At 38.8% G+C, this 12424-nt stretch overlaps 1 protein-coding gene across 8 annotated transcripts in view; it reads right to left on the bottom strand.

Annotated features, from left to right (window-relative positions):
- LOC109539351 (caskin-1) overlaps positions 1-12424 on the bottom strand; it is a 143200-nt gene that overhangs the window by 16608 nt on the left and 114168 nt on the right. For all 8 annotated transcript variants that reach the window (XM_019907043.2, XM_019907042.2, XM_019907041.2 and 5 more), the window contains one exon: positions 2796-2972. In XM_019907043.2, coding sequence (XP_019762602.1) covers positions 2796-2972 — 177 coding nt within the window. The remainder of the gene's footprint in view (positions 1-2795; positions 2973-12424) is intronic.

Below are 12424 nucleotides of genomic sequence, written 5' to 3' on the forward strand. Positions count from 1 at the left end.
GGGAGTTTTTCCAAAAAAGTCTTCGTTTCATGAAGTTTTAAATTTGTGTGTTTTTCTTTGAGTCGCAAAATCGACTCAAACATGACGCTGCTTTTTTCGAAGTTTCTCAAGAACCATTCGAGTCACAGAATTCGTTTTGGCACCGTTGGATAGAGAATTGAAAATTCGATTTAGTCATAACAACACGAGTGAGGTAAATTGTAGTTTTGACCCAGAAAGCGAAATTTGAATATCAGACACTTAGGTGCAAGATTATGCCAAAATTTTATGTTTTCCGTCGCGTTTTTGCTGATTTTTTGGAAGCAAAATGAGCCAGAACGCTCATTTTTCCATCATTTCCAAGAGAACTAAATGGCTTTTTTAGATAGTGAACCATCGATAAGGAAATGTTGCGAGTTTTCTCAAACAAGTCTTAATTCATTTCAATGAATGGGGGGTTTCATGACCCCCCTTGGATCCGCCCTTTCCCCCGTTATACTCGTTTGAAAACATTTTGTCCTATTTTGTGCGAAGAGTTTTGTCGTCTTCCCTTAAGCTTCTTGAGTAGTTGTTATCAAAAAAAATCTCCCGTTTTTTTTTAACTTTCAGGACCAGTTTCCGACTGAACTGAAGCAGGTTTTACTACTTCAAACAAGCAAATCAAATCGTCAAAATGAAACAATCACCCCATCAGACAACATCTTGTTAGAAATCAGTTCTAGACCGTTTAAGCCACCCGCATGTTGCTCGCAAAATATCCCCCATACAGACACCAACAGACGAAACTTAAGAGTCCCTGATGTGTTAGTTAATCATTTTCCAGCCCCCATTAATCTCCACATGACAATTTATCCAATGAAAAGCTCGATAGTTTGAACTGGTCCGGACCATCCATCATGGCCGGTCTGCGGATGGCATTTTGCGCAAAAAGTCCACAATCTAAGACAAATTCTAGACAATAGCTGGAAGAGCACGAGACGAGGTTCTTTGTGATGGGTTTCTAATAAAAATTCCCTGGCTGCATTAAACCTTGCGCGTCCGCTAAAGCACACCACAAGGCCAAGAATGGAAACTGAACCCGCTCGGGCCTTATAGAGCGAATTTTTTCTTCGCCGAGGACATAAAGAATGTCCGCTCGTTCTATGGCCGCTTGTAAAATATCTTCGATTGAAAGATGAGTATTGAGCCACGCATAACCGCATCTAACGGCCTTTGGGCACCACTTTTGTTGGATTATAGGTGGATGACCCTTTGCTCACTTCACTATGCAAAACCGAGCATCTTCTAGAATTTGTTCAAGCCCAGAATCACCATCTTCCTCCGTATCTTTTGTCACGACCACTTACCAGCTTATCTGGTCAAATCGGTGTTGTTCTTAGAACGGAAAAAGCAACCGGTGTATCACACCTGCATCTACCAGCAATAATTTGCTTAAAACGTCCCCGACCGACAACCCGATTTGCGGCCGAGTGATTTTAAAGTGCGATTCTGGTTTCAGTTTCGCAATTTCGTTGTTTTCAGGCACCGTTTACGAAGCAAATGAGCGTATGCACTCTTTTCTTGATCGGTCAACGATAGCATAAGGAGTGAAGTTGTCATAGTCACCTTGAATTTATTTCGTAGATGCTTGCAGGCAAAATCCCACTTGAATCTTCTTTGTGCGGTTCTCACCATTTATGCGCTTTATATGACCATCACAAGAATTTAACAACGTATTTCCGAGTTGTTTCACAAAATTGTCCGTTTTTTCCGCATATTTTTATGTTTTCTGCCATCGTTTTCATTGACACTTCAGCAAAGTATACGAAATTCAAGGCAAAAGGGTTCGGCAAACAGATGAAACAACATGGAAGATATTGAAGACACATTTTAGAGTAACCTGGAAAATTAATCTAGAATGTTAATGAAAATGAAAGCAAATTAAACTTTAGCTCCAGATACTGAAGAAATTAACTCAATTATGTCGAAGACATCAATCGTTTCCTCTTTGACTAGTGAGTTACTAAAAAACATTTTTTTTAAAGTTCATACTAAAAAATGAGGGACAATTGCAGATAAAGAAAACTTGGATGCGTTAGATCTGACGGGAAAAACTTTCAGATACTGGGAAAAATAAAACATATCGACATCGATCAGCTGAAGAACCAAAAGCCACTTTTGTTGGTACGGAATGTAAAGGAAAAAAAAAGCTGCCACAAGAACGTGGCAAAAAGCGAAAATTTATCCAGCAGATTTATGAAAAGGAAAGCAAAGAATACTTCAAACAGACCGACGTGAAAATGCTTCAGAAAGTTCAAATTTCGATGTCAATTGGCTTGAAAAGCAAAAACGAGGTTTGTGGGTACAGAACGTCGAGCAATAGAAAGACAGGAAAGTTGAAAAAATCAGTAGAGAAACAGAGGATATTGAAAAATAGAAGCAAAAGAAGATACCATACAAGGGAAATGAACCTAGAATCTTTGTGAAAGCGGAAGCACGGATACTTCAGACAACAAGAAACTCTCCGGATTCCGAAGAATACAAAAAACTGTTCGACATCAGGAGGAAAAGCTGGAATGGAGAGGGCGCAGTTTCTAAAACGACTCTCGACATGGTTTCTGTTTAAACATTTATTACTTAATTGTTTTTGCGGAACACAAATGAATCAATAAAGAAACAGCGGAAGAAACAATTAATTTGCGAACCATCTTTGAGGTAAAGGCGGTTGCAGTAGTTCTCAGGAAAATGTGCATCTAGGAAAGCCGAATGCTACTGAAGATGGATCATCGATCTCATGTCCAAATTATGCAGATTTTCACAATAAAAAACAATATTACCTCTGGGTACACCTGGTGGATCAGTAGGTGCCAAAAATCCCCCACTTCCATCTTCGGAGCTTCCATATCCAGCGCTTCCAAATGAGCTGCCCGAATGCCGAAACTCGTATGGGACTGCTGGTGGGGCGACTTTCTTGGCAGTGGCCGCTGGTTTAGGCGGCCTGGACATGCCGCCCACTGAAACAAACAAAAAAACATTGTAGCAAATCAAACGCAGGAACAAACGAAGAAAACATCTAGGTCATTAAGAAAATCCACTTCGATCTAAATGAAAAACTATACTTAATAAAACCGTATAAAAGGAACATTAGCTGGGCGATCTGGGCGTATATTTAGTTGTCAGCCCGCTCGATAAGGTTTCCTTATTTAATTATTGTCGCCTGACGTGTTTTAGTTAATTAATTCCATTAATTATCGGTTACATCTTTTGCGTTTGCCCCCATACGTATGCAAATGGTTAAAAAGTAGCTGAGTTTTTCCGCAGTTTTCGCAAAGATTACCATTAGTTTCTTATGGTAAGGGAACTGATAAAGTAGAGGGTTTAATTATGTAGATTCCTAATGGAACACTCTGCAATTAAACAACTGGAGAACATGAATGGATGTGGTGGTTGGCAGATTTTGTCGTTTTCAAATTGTTCAAATCTTTCAGCACATGAACATTTTGTGTTTTTGCCACAGTTTTCAAGGAAGAAAATAAGCAACGTAACATTAAAATTACAAACAAACTCTGACGGTTTGCGATCGAATGTGAAGTGAAACATCGGCAGAATCACAGCTAATCTGTAAATGTAATGCTGTTGTCTTTTTGGGATGTTCACTCACGTTTTTATTTTCCAAGTTTCACTTTTTTTAAATAGAAGAATGGTTTTAGACACTTTACTTTATTAAGGGATTTTTAGAATATAGTTGAAAGTTTTTTGGTTCGATAACGGTACTGCGTAAATATTTGCTTGCTTCAGGAGCATCTACGGGTAATTTTTAAAATCTCCGTTTTTATTGATTTTCAAAAAAAAAACAAAAACACGATTTTGAAGAAACTCAAAATATCCTAAAAACCACAATCGATGAACCAAATCTGAGCATATTCGTTGAAAGATCTACTCAATAAACACAGAAAAGCTGATATTCACTTTTGTTCTAAACCCAACACTAAACTAGTTAGACATTTTTCAGCTCATTTGAATTTTTGAACCATCTTTTGGCCATAATTCCCCAACCACATCCTCGAATGTTTTCCGGTTTTCACCATCCTAATCGGTTCAAAACCAGGCATTTTATAACATTTCAACCCATACACTGTCGTCAACATCAAGAACTGTTTCTTGACGATCACGCATTCCATTGCTGCATCTGTTGGGCGCGCCGATTAAGAACTTAATCCACATCAGCCTTGATTGCACGCGGTTGTTTCCCTTATTTAATTATAGTTATGACGATTAATCTAATTCGATTCATAAATAAACGTCGATTAATCTTCGGGGAATCCAGATTTATCAGCTTTAGCTGCGTCTTGGCTTTAGCTGCAGCACAGTGCCGTAATTGGTTTACGGCATTTTTTTGTCCATCCTCTAATTAATTCGCGCGCTCAAGAACTACAACGGCTCGACTTTAATTGGGTTGAGGTTTTTAACCCCATCGCGCCTGCAAATAGTAACAATTAGCCGGTCGCTTAAGACCTAAAGTGATCGAGTTTCGCTATCTGGTTGAAAAGTGCAAATAATTAGTTCTGTGGCGGTTTCGCGAGAAGCTGAAATGTTACTAATACATCGGAACTAACGGCGAAGAGGTTTCGATGACTATTTGCTAGCGGAATAGCGTGAATTCGAACAAATTCATAAATTGTAAATACATGGTCATCGGCAGATGATAAATGCATTTCGAATGCAAGGTGTGGCTGTTAAAGAGTGAGCCATTTGAATTGAATGAAATTAATATTAATGCGGCATCGGCATAATTCATCGAACATCTTGGATTGAAAATTGTTTTTAATTGTGCTTGAGAATATGGCTAAGTTCTGCTTGAACAGTCACAGTTTGCAAATGCATGTACTTAATTTGGCTTCAACTAAGTAGGTAGTTTCCACATCAATTTACCGGAGAGAAAGAGCTAAAGAGGTCATCAACGTACAGTACTTTTTATGCCAAGAGCAAGCCGCATCTTTTATGCACGTTGGTATGTTCAAATTTGATTTATTTCAACTCGTTTTTCAGCTTTATAGTGCTCAGGAGTGAGTTACTGATATTGTCCTACACTGGAGGTTTTTACGCTTTGTTTAGTTGGTCAATTCCTCCCTCTACTGTTCATTCTTCGTTAACTTCCTTCGACTCACTATTTTTTTGCTTCCATAATGTTATTTCCAGGTTTGTCTAGATTTTTTTCCAGCTCATTTCTCTACTTGTGAACTCCGGGCCTCAATACTGTTGGTTGATTTTGGACCTTTTTACTAAATGCTGCTGACTGTGTGTTCATTTTCGTCATTTTTGGCAAAATGAGTCGAATTGAATCGATTTGAACACCTTCCAGCAAAAAAATGGACGAAAATTTAGGGAAACTGAACCAAAAACAAAAATGTTGCGGCCGTCCTTTGAACAATCGGTGATTTTCGAACTTTTCAACTGGAATTTTGCTCTGACGTTGGCTTCATTTGCTCACAGTAGTCTGAAGATGAACACACATCTGACGTATCCTTGCGTGCTACCGAAACATCTGGACCAAATTTCTGTCGTAAAACCCGTAATTTATGCCCACCTGGTTGAACAAGTACATGAACGACTATTTTTCCTCCCACGTTTGAATGATTGTTGTGAGTTTTGGGGAAATGAGGACTTTCAGGTGATATTATGTGAAACTATCAGTAAGCAAACAATAAACCGAGTCCCACATCGGAGATTTCACCGACTAATCAGCCAGTGTGTTCCAAATGTGTTGTCAATTGCGCCCACTTCTTGTCAGGTTAGGCGCCTGATTTTTTACACTGAACAAATAAACCGTATTAGTGGACACGTGAAAGTGAATAGTAAATTAATTATGTGATTATTTCAGTATGCCGGATTTTTTTTTCGGCTGGTTATTTGCCGATTCGTAGTGGCGTCCCACGCTAATCATAGTAAAAGGTGCTGATTTATGTCTAGGTTTTCGTTGCAATGGACAGGAAGTGATTTTCAGTCGCCCGATGGAAAAATTGGGCATGTTTAATGTCATAATCTCCTCCAGCTCTAGCTATAATAATATAATCTTCAGGAACTAATAATAAGCCCAAGAAGTCGAAAGCAGGTTAAATAAAGACGAAACTCTGGAAATAAGACCGAGAGTATGGAAAACAAAACCCACAGTAGAGTCCCTCAAGCAATTCATGAGAAAACACGCAGTCAAACATTGTTGAACATTTTAAGCTTTGAAGAGCACACCCTAGAATCTAACCTGTGAACGCACACTTAAAAGGATTGACGATGACCAGAAATAACGATTCAAATTTGCATCAGCGTCTGTTTGCTTCCTCCCCAATCCAAAGTTAAATATAGTTTCGGTTTAAAGTCAAGCGCCGATCTCGTTCCAACTTTACATTCAGATATGACAAGATGTCGCGTTTACTTATCTCCAACAAACAGGAATTCTATGCACCAGCCAGCCACTCCAGAGCTTTGTAATAACAAATACAAAAACTGTGTGCACGCTCAAAGCCTGATTCTGTATACGATTTCGGAAACGTGCATTTTCGTATCCGTTCCGTCCAGAAGCGAAATCACGTCCGCAGGAAAACGGGGGGAAAATCAGCGCGAGAGATTTTCCGATTTTCCTTGTTTGCATAAGTTGGAAATTATATCGAGCGAAGCGGAAGGACTTTTAAAAGCCGACATAGAAAAGGCACCGAGTTAATTTCGAATTCCCCTGGAGTTTCGCCTAGGAGATTTTCGGCAGCGGTTAAAACCGTTATTTTCCCAATTACATGGGCATTTAGTTCGAGGAAAACTGTTAAATTTCCGCTCGATTCAGCTACAGAAAACACAAATCGCACAAAGGCAGAGAACCTTTCACCTACATCTATTATTAAACACTGTGGAGGCGAATTTTTTATAGTCAATACTAGAATGGGCGTTTGTATGTCTCAATCGAGATCGAATCGATATTCCTATCAATGGGTATTTACTACCAGGCTGGGGTGTGGGTATTTTTACATTTCCATTAATAAGGTGAACCGGTGTTTAGAGAATTGGTGATCAATTAAGCATTTATCAATGAACTGCGGTTAACCTATTTATGCAGCAAAAGACGAATTTCAACATCAGAATGAATCTTATTTGCTTTTGATGATGGTGGGTGGAGGATGAAGGTTCTTTTGCTTATTGAAGATCTTTAATAGAAACTGTGCCTCCGTTTCAATTTCCAAGTTGAATTTAGAAGGTTTCTTTCATTCCAGCTGGAGATCGGCCAGAAGATGTTGCCAGTACTGTTTTAACTTTTGTGTATCAATAATTAGACAAATTTAGCTCAAACAAGTTTTCCTTTGTATTAAAAATCATTGCAAAAACGCGTGTTCCACTGGAGAATTCTCCTGGTTTGGAGCATTTTTGCCATTGCTGTTGTAGGGAGAGCAATAAACCTTTGGATCGTCTGTTCCTTAGCTCCGTCCTGATGGTCACTAAGAAATCGATCTAACAATGTTTTCAAAGTAAAAAATGCAAAAATAAGACGGAGGAAATCACTTAGATTTTGTTCGAAACAAACATGTGTTTATTGGAACTTCTGAAGGATCACTCTTCAAAAGAGCAGCAAGACACGAAGCATATATTTAGCTGACTGCAGTTGATAGAGTGGAGATGAGAAGAGTAAAGGGTTCAGTTGAGACCCAATCATGTAGAGGAAACAAGCCCATAATACAGAGACAAGAAACTGACGAGTGAAGAAGAAGCGGCAGGAGAGATGAGCAGCAAAGAGGAAAAGGGACAATGAATGAAGTCAAGTCTACCAAGCTTCAAGAATTTGATAATGTAAACGAAGATTTTAGCAACAATCAAGAAGAAAAACGGAATAGGAGACAGTAAGCTTCGATGGAGCCGGAAAGTTGCACAGAAATCGTCTTCCACTTGGCGATGGTAAAGAGTGAGGAAAAGTCTTAAATCCTGATAAATTAGTCGAAAAAACGCTGACTAGCGGAAAAACATGAAAGGACTGCAAAGATATTTCGTAACACTCCAGAAGGAAAAGGACAAGACAGAAAGTTTTGATGGAACCGAAAGAGGCACAAAGAAACCCTCTTCTACGTGACGATGTAAAAAGTGAAGAAAAGTCCTAAATCCTGAAACATTAGTCAAAGAAATTCTGTCTAGCTAGCAAAGGTGCCAAGATTTTTTAGTAACAATCCCAAAGGAAAAAGAAGACAGAAAGTTTTGATGGATCCGAAAGAAACACAGAGAGACCTTCTTCCACGTGACGGTGTAAAAAGTGAAAAAAAAGTCGTAAATCTGGAAAAATTACTCGAAGAAATTCTGCCTAGCGAGAAAAAATTGAAGGGCTGCGAAGATTTTCTAGTAACAATCAGAAGCAAAATGAAAAAGRAGACAGAAAGTTTTGATCGAACCGAGAGCAACACAAAGAAACCTTTTTCCACGTGATGATGTAAAWCGTGAAAAAATGTCGTAAATCTTGAAAATKYAGTCAAAGAAATTCTGTCTAGTGAGAAAAGATGGAAGGACTACGAAGATTTTTTAGTAACAATCCAGAAGAAAAAGAAAAATAAAAAGATTGGAAGTTTTGATGAAATCGAAAGAGACACAKAGAGACCTTCTTCAACGTGACGATGTAAACAGCTGAAGAAAAGTAGTAAATCCTGAAAAATTTGTCGAAGAAATGCTGCCCTAGCGAATAAAGATGAAAGTACTACGAAGATTTTTTAGTAACACACAAAAAGTTTTGATGAAAGCGGAGAAAGCGTAGATGCCATCTTCTAAACATCGATTTACAGAAGTCGTAAATTCTGGACAAATAAGTCGGAGAAACGCTGACTGACAAGAAAATATGAAAGTACAATGAAGATTTTTAAGTAGCAATCAGGAAGCAAATTGGAAAAGAAGGCAGATATCTTTGAGGGCACCGGAAAAGCCAGAGAGGCAATCTGCCACGTGATTTAAAGAGTGAAGCAAAGTAAAAGCTTGAAAAAGTGTATCTCCTCAGCGCTTAAAAATAGCTGAGTGGTTGTTGGGACCTTTTCGTTAGCCCACATCCGAGATGCTGAATCAGCTAACATAAAAACCTGTTGTGTCCCATCTTTCTTTGATATTAATAAACATTTAAATTGCGTCTCGTTCATTGCGAATTTGAATTCAACCATCGTGGTGCAGAAGACATTTTTAGGTCCAGGATAGCTGGGTTCTTTCCAGAATCGAACACCTAATTCCAATTATTTCCTGTCTGGTGGCAGGACACAGGAAATATATTGGCAAAAAAAATGTTTTCGGCGTAATTGTTTTAACTGCTCGATTTCGTGGTTGCGTTACTTAGACGGTTGCAAAATGTCTGCTAATTACCCAACACCAATGCTTGTTACTTAAACGAATCCTGCACTTAATTGCAGTAATAAAAACACGAACGTAAAATGGGGCAAAACCCCATGCTACTAATGGTTTTAGTGTTAAGACAACATTTTCCACATGTGAATGAACAGAGGCAAGGCTGCACTCGAATCCCCCATCTTTCACTTGCTTCGTCAAGACCAAGCACCATATGTTCAATATTGGCAAATTCGGTAGAAGAAAAAAACGCTTATGGTACTTATTTATGTGTGCCTCAAGGTACCGAGTAGGTCGCAACAAGGATCGGTTTAACCCACCAGCCGCCTTGCGATAGTCCAAGAATTTTATTCGTTGCTTTACGAGTACCTTTCATTCATAAATATGCACGATTTTGATGAGAATCCCGAATGAATTCCGTCCTATTTTGAATGAACAATTTAAGAACTAATAATTGAACTAATGGACTGACAATGAATGCGGCTTTTATCGGGAAATATTCAAATATCATTGACACCCGATGCATCTTTGTTGGCGCGACCGAACCAAATAATTCCCGATTCCCATGAAGTATTTACATAAGGCGATTGGACGAATTGAAATTCTGACAGTCGAATCGATACCTTATTATTAACATAACAGCCGAATATGCCGGCACTCATTAGAAGGTACAATTAGGATTAAGATAGAAGCAAATTAGCTCTCACATTTGCGATAACTTCCTAATGCCTAATGAAATAAATTATAGGTTTGTAAGAATGCCAGAGGAATGGTGTCCCAGTTCGATTGGTCAAGTGAAGTGTCCTCAATTAAGACCACTGTTTGATTATTTTGTTTCAGTGAAACTTACTCCTAAGAGTCCTCAGATTCTTTGTGAAGCCGAAAGAAAGTTTGTATGGTCTCCATTATCAGATACGCTAAAAACCCTCTTTGAAGCAGCAGGAAGCCGAATGCTGCAGGGAAGTGTTGAAGTCCTCCCAAATGAAGTTATGCACACATAAAAAAATCACTGACTTTTTGGCGTAAAAAATCCCAAATAAACGCAGGTTTCTAAAGCCCCAGCCACGGCTTGATATATTTACTTTAGCAATAAAAGCCCATTAACAAGAATGGAATGAAACGGCCGGAGTCGCAGGCATGTTTGGCCCGTAATATACGTCTTGGTAAGCAGTTTCTGTTGTTTTTCGTCCAATTAAAAACCGAGCACAGTTGGCGGCATTATTTTAATATGGAAACTGGGCAGCGGAGGCCGAAAAAACTGGGGAAAATCATCCAGTTTCCCAAACATCATTTGGCCATATGTTGAAAGTGGTGAAGGCAGTATCCAGATGGAAAAAGGACTGTTTGCTTTTGTTTACGCTGGTGCTAAACTTGCCTCGATCGAGCTGCCAAACAAAACTAAACAGACGCAATTTCTGGTTTATGGAACGAGGGCTTTTGTTTGCTGATCTGTGCTTATGTCGTGGCTTATTGTGCAATAAACAGCGCAACAAATGATTCAAATGAAACACTTATACTGCAACAGCATTATTATTTTTTAGCAGCATTGTTCACTTGCGGCGATTCGTAATTGGCTAAGCCACGTATTTCCATTCACATGAAAATAATTGACTATGCATTTTAACTTTGCTTTGCGTTGAAGCAGTTTTGGAGGCGCTTTTCGCCAAACTTTTCCAGCTGTTCGTTTAATCACGCTACTTGATCGCGTGTCAACAGATCGAGAAATCAGGTCTTTTCACAGTATATCTGACTGTTCATGGGTGGTCTGGGCTTTAAAGCTTTAACAGGATGGCTGGAAGTCAACGAAGAAAACTGTTGCCAAGAGGACAAAATTCCTAATGCCGAAAAATGTTTGTGTACAATGAACTGTAAGATGCGCATATTGTGCTTCAAACGCGCGGGGGAGATGAAGTAAAAAATGAACAAAAATCGGAGCCAGATAATTTCCACTAAAGAGAGCAAAATGTAAAAAAAAACACGTTTCCATTCCTTTGACCCCCCAACAACGGCCGAAGTAAATTGAAAAACTGCTTAATTCGACGAATCGAAAACGATCGGTTCCCAATTTGCTGCATCGCGCCGAAAGATAAATCACCCGTAAAGATAACAGATTTATTTCGCCTCCCCCGACTAATTAGGCGAAGTTTTATTAAGTTTCCTCTCCGAGTTTCGTGATCTAAATCCCGTTTCGAGTTCGTCGAGATCAAAGCGCGCGCGGAATTTCGAAACCGCATCGCTTTTTCGAAAATCCCATGAAGATTCATCAGCTGGTTAATCTTTGCTGCGGATTAGACGAATAATTGAATTGTTCGTTGGCCATTAAAGCCAGGCAACAGATAGGAAAAGCTCACGTCGCACCGAAGAATAAAATCTGACAAGAACGCTAAACGGTTCTGTGGGAACCGATTCGAATGCCGCACCATAAATATATGCGAACATCGCAAAAAACAATATTTATCTTATTAAAGTCCAAGTAAAACCATTTACCAAGGTTTTAATTTATGTAATTCTTCAGTTCAGTGCTTTAATGCCGTTTAGCTGTGCATCTGCTGCTGATATGGGGTGTTGGTTTATTGACTTCAAGGCGTTACTTCCGAGTCAATTCGATAAGAATTCCTATTAAAGTGCACACAACAACAACAGTTTTATTCAGTATTTAAAGAATCTGGTTCAAAGTGCAGGCCAAAAAAATTGCTTCTGAAAACATTTGTGCAGCCCGGTTTAACGAGAGGCTCGATCTTCGATCAAAATACGACGCTGCTTTTTCCGAAGTTTCTCCAGCTCCATTTGTGCCACAGAAATCGTTTTGGCATCGTTGGATCGAGAATTGAAAATTCGACTCAGTCATAACAACACGAATGAGATAATAATACTTTGATAATAATATAATAATACTTTCAATACAATGACAATTTTTATCAACAACATTTTGGAATGGCTATGGGGTCACCACTATCCTAATTTTTTAGTAACTTATTTATGGACAATTTTGAATCAACTTTCATTAATAATTACAAATTTAAACCAATAATTTGGTGGCGTTATATTCATGACGTATTCTCCATTTGCAGTCATGGCGAACAAAAACTTGATGAATTTTTATCTTATCTGAATAATAAAG

Source organism: Dendroctonus ponderosae, unplaced genomic scaffold (genome assembly GCF_020466585.1).
Source record: "Dendroctonus ponderosae isolate FM_Combo_2020 unplaced genomic scaffold, Dpon_F_20191213v2 Dpon_F_20191213_9, whole genome shotgun sequence".
Lineage (NCBI taxonomy): Eukaryota > Metazoa > Arthropoda > Insecta > Coleoptera > Curculionidae > Dendroctonus > Dendroctonus ponderosae.